The sequence below is a fragment of the Chiloscyllium plagiosum genome, chromosome 12 (genome assembly GCF_004010195.1).
Source record: "Chiloscyllium plagiosum isolate BGI_BamShark_2017 chromosome 12, ASM401019v2, whole genome shotgun sequence".
Classification (NCBI taxonomy): Eukaryota; Metazoa; Chordata; class Chondrichthyes; order Orectolobiformes; family Hemiscylliidae; genus Chiloscyllium; species Chiloscyllium plagiosum.
The window spans coordinates 81,445,806-81,453,934 of NC_057721.1; the positions used below are offsets into that span (position 1 = coordinate 81,445,806).

Consider the following 8,129-nt stretch of genomic DNA (forward strand, 5'->3'; position numbering starts at 1 on the left):
CTTTTCAACAAACAAACCAAATGATGAAAGCTGACATGAATTGGAAGGTGACTGGAGACAATATTTACGTTTTACTGAAATCTAAGTCGATACACTGGGATTCTGATAAGTAACCCACATCTGACCCTTTTACCAATGATAGTGCAAACTTCTGAGGGTTACAGAGACTCCCCCCCCACTCCCGCTCTCCCCCAAAAGCTTCCCCACTTGGACAAGGAGCCTGTTACTTACTTGCCACCTCCAGCGAGGCGTTGTGACTGACGGCCTCCCCCAGGTAGTTCCTGGCCACACAGACGTAGCTGCCCTCATCGGGTTTGCTCCTCCGGCCGTGGACAATGCGCAGGAAGAACAAGGAGCCGCTGGGCAGCAGCATACGGTGAGAGCGAGGGTCATCCTTGTCCGTTTCCACCCGCTCCCCGTCCTTGTACCACTCGATGGTGGGGCTCGGTCTGCCCTCAGCCTTACAGTTCAGAGTGGCAGGCTCTCCCTTGGACACGATCAGGTCGGACGGGTGTTCCACAATCCGGGGTGGGGAATCTTCCTGCCGAAGGCGTGATCCTGGAAGACAGGGGGAGACAGACAATTAGCAATATAACATCAGCCTTCATTTCACATCTGGGTCATTCGTGAAGTTCTTCCCTCTCACTTTATACAACTCCACACACACCTCAGCTCATATTTCATTGTGGCCCGACTTACTTCAAGTCAAATCATCCACAAACCTGGATGTGTGCAGCTCCAACAACACTCTAGAAGCCTGACCCCATCCAGGACAATGTCGCCTGCTTGATTGGCACCACATCCGCTCTCTCTACCACTCACACTCAGTAGCAGCAGTGGGGAGTACCTAAAAACTGCATTGCAGAAATTCACCAAAGATCCTTAGACACAAACACTTCCGAGAAGGGTAGAGGGTGCAGGGGAAGTCTAAATCTCGCAACTTCCTCTCCAAGCTACTCACCATCATCATGGCTCGCCACCACTTTCTCAAGGGGCAACTAGGGATGAACAATAAATGCTGGCCTCGTCAGTGCTGCCCACATAGAGTCATAGAGATGGACAGCATGGAAACAGACCCTTTGGTCCAACCCGTCCATGCTGACCAGATATCCCAACCCAATCTAGTCAGCATCCGGCCAGCATCCGGCCTATATCCCTCCTAACCCTTCCTATTCATATACCCATCCAGATGCCTCTTAAATGTTGCAATTGTACCAGCCTCCACCACTTCCGCTGGCAGCTCATTCCACACATGCACCCTCTGTGTGAAAAAGTTGTCCCTCAGGTCCCTTTTATATCTTTCCCCTTTCACTTTAAACCTATGCCCTCTAGTTCTGGACTCCCCCACCCGAGGGAAAGACCTTGTCTACTCATCCCATCCACATCTCATGACTGAATAAAAAACAATTCTAGGAGAATGATACCTTGTCTGTGAATGAGCAGTAAGAATGGACTAGCAGAGGGACCTGTTTGATGTGTCCAGGCCAATGTCTGATGGGTTGTTGTAGCTATTAGATTAGATTACTTACAGTGTGGAAACAGGCCCTTTGGCCCAACAAGTCCATACCGACCCGCCGAAGCGCACCACCCAGACCCATTCCCCTACATTTACCCCTTCACCTAACACTACGGGCAATTTAGCGTGGCCAATTCACCTAACCTGCACATCTTTGGATTGTGGGAGGAAACCGGAGCACCCGGAGGAAACCCACGCAGACACGGGGAGAATGTGCAAACTCCACACAGTCAGTCGCCTGAGGCAGGAATTGAACCTGGGTCTCTGGCGCTGTGAGGCAGCAGTGCTAACCACTGTGCCACCGTGCCACCCCACGGTCACCTCCCGACTGAGCTTGTAATATCCATGCTGCTGCTGTGGCTGAAATACCTCACAGTCTGGGACCTTTGGTGTTGCAACTAGTGTATTTACCACCTCAATATGGGTCTAAGAGGAGGGAGTGAGGCAGTGGGATCAGTTTGGTGCGTCACAAAAGGTTATGGAAAGACAGTGGAGCAGTGGGATTAATGTGGCATTGGTGCAGAGTTTTTAGAGAGCATGTGGGATTGGAATTGGTTTGCGATTAATATGGGGAGTAAGCAGGGCAATGGGATCAGTTTGGGATTGATACTAGGCTATGGGGAGATAGCAGGACAGTGGGAGTGGTTTGGAGTTGGGTCATGGCTATGGGGTGACAGCAAGGCTGCGAGATTAGTTTGGAGTTGAACCGGGAAAGGGCTAGCAAGTGAACGACGGGCCAAATGTCCACAATTAGCCCTGGGAAATGCTATGATGAGGTGGCTGAAGCCTGAGCTGATAAGTATCAAATCTCTCAGGAGACAGGAAGAGAAGACTGTGTGGGTGGAGCACGAGGCAGGGAAATTTATATATAAACCGTTCTGTGGGTTATCTAACACCAACTGCATGACTGGATTAGCCTCGCTGCTGGCACAAATTTGACAGTCACTCAGTGAACAATACTCATTGTTCACTTTACTGTAAGTGCTGTCTCAATTGCATTTCATTTAAATTCGATTGAATGGATTAAAGTAAAATGTCACAGAGTAATTAAGACCATACAACATCCCATAGGCCCGTGTAAACATCTCCAGTCATTGACATTTTGTAAAGTTACACTAGGGCCGTGGAAAGCTTGTGAATTTTACTCAGAACAGGTCTCGTACTAACTTTTTGGTCTCTCACAGTCCTGGATTCTTCACTCAGTGAAAATCCTCTTGGCTTAGCCCATGAATTCCTCATGAAATCTTGAAAACTTTGTTCATAAACTTCTAAATTCCAAGCAATCTAACATGAGTCTGTGCAATCACTCCTCGTAATGTAACCCTCAAAGATTTTATCCTTTCACAGAATGTGAGCATTTATTGCCTGTCCCTGGATGCCCCTTGAGAAGGTGGGGGTGAGCTGCCTTCTTGAACCGCTGCAGTCCATGTGCTTGCTGTAGGTAGACCCACAATGCCCTTATGGAGGGAATTCCAGGGTTTTGACACAGCGACAGTGAAGGAACGGCGATATATTTCCAAGTCGGGATGCTGCTTGGAAGGGAATTTGCAAGATGTGATGTCCCCATGTGCAGAGGAACCTCAATTATCTGGCATTCAATAATCTGAATTTCGGATTATCTGAACAAGATCGCAACGTCCCGATGCTTTGCTAAACTGTGTTATCCGGCATTCGATTATCCGAACATTCGATTATCTGAACAAAACACTCCCTGCTCATGTCATTCGGATCTATTTCTCAAAGTTAAATTTAATTGGCCAAGGAGATAAGATTATCCTTCACAAAAATCTCAAGTAGGTTATTGTAACCATAAATAGCTGATTACAAAGCAAATTATATTTCAACAAAAGTGTGGATATAGGAATTGAACTATTTGATGCCAACTGCTTTGGCTAAGCCCATTCTTAAAGGCTGATCTTAAATGTAATTTTAATACCAATCAGCTGAGCCCAAAGGAGACCAACTTTTCTTGAATACACAATGTCAGAATCCACGTTTTTGAACTTTTAGTTTAGGGCCTGGCATTTCTAAATGTAAGATAAACAAAAATGCTTGGTTTGATAATAAAGTCCAGAGTAATTGCAATTCCAAGGGTGGCCTATGTTTATTTAATAAGGTCAGAGCTGGAAGTGGAAAATTGCCAATCAATAAGTGAGCCCTCTCCAAGCTTAGTGAGGGAGGCAGGAAGTCCACAGCTGTCTCAGTAAGGAGTTTAAAAATTATTCAGGTGGCTTTCCAGAACAAGGGAAAGGTTTGGGAATTGGAGATAATTTGCTTAAATCCCTACCTGTGATACCTCAGGTGTTCCTGCAGCCATGGGGATAGATTGCAATTTGGATTTATCTCCATGATATCTCATGGATGTGTCCAGCTGGTGTTTGAAAGCTGCTGGAACTGTATACGGACTGTCAGGAACCGAGGCTATTTTCTCATTTAAAGTCGTTGAACAAGAATGCAGTGAGACGCAGGCTTGAGCTGTGGAGTTCATGTTCATGAAGTGTTGAAGGAAGTTAGGAGGATCGTTGAGCACAGGACTAATGTAAAGACCCCAAGTAAGCTTAGCCTTCAGGGAATAGCAGGAACACCATGGAGAAATAAAGTGAATTCCTGAGAACTGTGGCGCTCTTTGGTTTGGCCCTAGGAGACGTCACAGACTCACAGTGATCTACAGCACAGAAAAGGCCCTTCGGTCCATTTCATCTACAGCAGTCAAAAACAACTCTCTCACCACACTAATCAGTATTCCATTGTGAATAAAAACCTTCAACATTCAATTAAAAATAGGGAAGCTCAGATGAATATGATTTGTTGAGCTGTTTTGTAGTGTAAAATTTCTGTATTTACAATACATTTTGTTTTTCTTTGCTTAAATATTGTGGCACACAAACTTCAAGGGGGAGAAGCGTGAAGTGATACATTTGAGGAAGAACATAGCTGACTGCATAAAGTAGAGTGTAACTCTAAAGTAGGTGAAGCAGCAGAGGGTACAGGGTTTATATGTACTTAACTCATTAAAGGTGGAAGGATAGATTGAGGGACTGGTTCATAAACCACAGTCACAAACATCCAGAATCTGGTCCTTCGTTAGCGTGGCCATAGCTTACACTAAGGAGGGAGTTAACGTTGAGGTTATGGAAATTCAGCAGGTCTGGCAGCATGTGGTGGAGGGAGAAGCAGAGCTAAAATTTGAAGTCTGGTATGACTCTTCTATGGAATTGTATTTTGGTCATGTCTGGACAAGTAATAAGGTGAGAGGAGAAATATTTTAAAAAAGATATGAGGGGCAACTTTTTTTACACAGAGAGTGGTTTGTGTGTGGAATGGACTGCCAGAGGAAGTGGTGGATGTGGGCACAACTGCAACATTTAAAAGACATTTGGATAAATGCATGAACAGGAAAGGTTTGGAGGGATATGGGCCAAACGCAGGCAGGTGGGACTAGTTTAGATTGGGATAATAGTCAGCATGGACTGGCTGAACCAAAGGGTCTGTTTCAAGCTCTATGGCGCTATGACTCTAATCCAGAACTCAACGCTAATGTTCTAGGGACAGGTTCAAATCCCACCAGAGCGGATGGCCAAAGTTGAATTTAACAAAAATCTGAAATTAAGAGTAGATTTAAAAATGATATGTAACCATTGTCGATTGTCATTAAGGAACCCCATCTGGTTCACCCATGTCCTTTGGGGGAGAAAATCGGCCATCGTCATCTGGTCTGGCCTAGATGTGACTCCAGACCCAGAGTGGTGTGGATGGGGAATACAAGCTGACCAGCGAAGACCACATCGTACAAACAAATGAAGAAAAGTTCAGCTCCACCTGGAATATTGTGTCGAGTTCTGGGTGCTGTATTAGGAAGGATTGCAAAAGTTCAGAAGACGTTTACAAGAATAATTCCAGTGCTACAGGATTTCAATGAAGAAGACAGACTGGAGAAGTTGTGACTGTTTCTCATGAAGTGCAAAAGGCCGCAAGGAGACCTGACTGACGTTTTCAACACCATGAGAAGCCTGGGGAGGAGTAAATCGGGATGAAATGCTCCCATTCGTCAAGAACAGGAGGGCACTGACTTCAAGGAAAAGTAGCAAAAGTGATAGATGGAAAAGGTTTCCACCCAGCGAGTAGTTAGGTTTTGGAATGAAATAGCTCAGAGCTCAGCGTCAGTAAAGGCACACCCCTAAGGGAATGGGATGATTATTTGGAAAGGAAAGATGTGCAGGGTTAGAGAGATGAGGCAGGAAAATGGCACCAAATGAGAGCTGGTCATAGAGTCATACAGCATAGACACAGAGCCTTTGGTCAAACCAGTCCATACCAAACATAATCCCAAATGGTGTGAACAAAATGGGCAGAATGGCCTCATTCTGAACAGGAACACTTCCGTGACTCTGGTTAAAACATGAGATTTTGTGGCTTTTTTTTAAAGGTAGTATCCAGAGATTTGAAGTTTCTATCAAAGTTACTGATCCCCATCAGGATCATAACTCGAGGAGGCGAACACACGCGCCAGCAAATCACAGGGTAAGTCTTTGCATGTATAAGGTTCATGACCTCACATCAAAAACATCAAAGAAGAATCCAACAAGAGGGTCACGGCATCGGAGAGAGCTAGAGTTTGTTTACAAACCACTGGAAAACTGTGTGTGAATAAAAGGGGTCAATACAACAATAAATACACACATTTATATCAGACATTTAATATAGGTGGATGTTCTATTTCACAGTAATGCTGTTGACAGAATTTGGCAGCAAATCAATAAAGACATAAGCTCTCAACTGACCAAATGCTAGACAAAGTGTGACAATTTTATCTATTAGTGGGATGTGGGTGTTACTGGCTGGGCCAGTATTTACTGCCCATCCCTAGTTGCCCTTGGGAAGGTCAGTTGTCTTCCTGAACCACTGCAGTCCATGTCATAGAGTTATAGAGATGTACGGCACAGAAGCAGTCCAATTCATCCATGACGACCAGATATCCTAAACTAATCAAGCCCCATTTGCCAGCACTCGGCCCTTTTCCGTCTAAACCCTTCCTATTCATATACCCATCCGGATGCCTTTTAAATGTTGCAATTGTCCCAGGTTCCACCACTTCCTCTGGCAACTCATTCCATACACACACCACCCTCTGCATGAAAAAAATAACCTCTTCAGTCCGTTTTGAATCTTTCCCCTCTCACCCTAAATCTGTGCCCTGTAGTTTTGACTACCCCCAACCCAGAGAAAAGACTTTATCCTATCCATGTCCCTCATGATTTTGTAAACCTCTATAAGGTCACCCATCAGCCTCCGACACTCCAGGGAAAACAGCCCCAGCCTGTTCAGCCTCTCCCTGTGGCTCAAATCCTCCAACCCTGGCAATATTCTTGTATATCTTTTTTGAACACCTTCAAGTTTCACAACATCATTCCTATAGCAGGGAGACCAGAATTGTACCCAGTATTCCAGTAGCAGCCTAACCAATGTCCTTTACAGCCTTTGCAGATGACACCAAAATTGGAGGTGTAGTGGACAGCAAAGAGGGTTACCTCAGATTACAACAGGATCTGGACCAGATGGGCCAATGGGCTGAGAAGTGGCAGATGAAGTTTAATTCAGATAAATGCGAGGTGCTGCATTTTGGGAAAGCAAATCTTAGCAGGACTTATACACTTAATGTTGGAGGATCTGAGCTACAGGGAGAAGCTGAATAGGCTGGGGCTGTTTTCCCCGGAGCGTTGGAGGCTGAGGGGTGACCTTATAGAGATTTACAAAATTATGAGGGGCATGGATAGGGTAAATAGACAAAGTCTTTTCCCTGGCAGAGGGGAGTCCAGGACTAGACGGCATAGGGTTAGGGTGAGAGGGGAAAGATATAAAAGAGCCCTGAGGGGCAACCTTTTCATGCAGAGGGTGGTCCGTGTATGGAATGAGGTGCCAGAGGAAGTGGTGGAGGCTGGTACAATTGCAACATTTAAAAGGCATTTGGATGGGTATATGAATAGGAAGGGTTTGGAGGGATATGGGCTGGGTGCTGGCAGGTGGGACTAGATTGGGTTGGGATATCTGGTCGGCATGGACGGGTTGGACCGAAGGATCTGTTTCCATGCTGTACATCTCTATGACTCTATAACATGACCTCCCAACCCCTGTGCTGTAAGTTGACCCTCAATGCCCTTAGGAAGGGAGTTCCAAACAATCAAGCGGCTGCTTTGTCCTGGATGGTGTCAAGCTTCTTGAGTGTTGTTGGAGCTGCACCCATCCAGGGCAAGTGGGGAGTATTCCATCACACTCTTGACCCGTGTCCAAAGCAGCATTTTAAAGGAGGAGACAGAGGTGTGAGGCAGAGAGGTTTTAGGGTAGAACTTAACAGCTTTGACCCAGGAACATCAAAACACTGCCTTTAATGCTGAATGAAGGATGGGGGGGATCTAATTGAAACATACAGGATACTGAATGGCCTGGACAGAGTGGATGTTGGGTAGATGTTTCCATTGGCAGGTGAGACTAGGACCTGAGGGCACAGCCTTAGAGTAAAGGGAAGCTCTTTTAGAACGGAGATAAGGAGGAACTTCTTCAGCCAGAGGGTGGGGAATCTGTGGAATTCACTGCCACAGAAGGCTGTGGAGAACAG

General features: G+C 45.7%; 1 protein-coding gene across 3 annotated transcripts in view; it reads right to left on the reverse strand.

Moving 5' to 3' along the window:
- Positions 1–8,129, reverse strand: part of robo1 (roundabout, axon guidance receptor, homolog 1 (Drosophila)) — a 368,608-nt gene that overhangs the window by 312,251 nt on the left and 48,228 nt on the right. For all 3 annotated transcript variants that reach the window (XM_043701427.1, XM_043701428.1, XM_043701425.1), the window contains exon 2: positions 232–558. In XM_043701427.1, the coding sequence (XP_043557362.1) occupies positions 232–558 (327 nt within the window). The remainder of the gene's footprint in view (positions 1–231; positions 559–8,129) is intronic.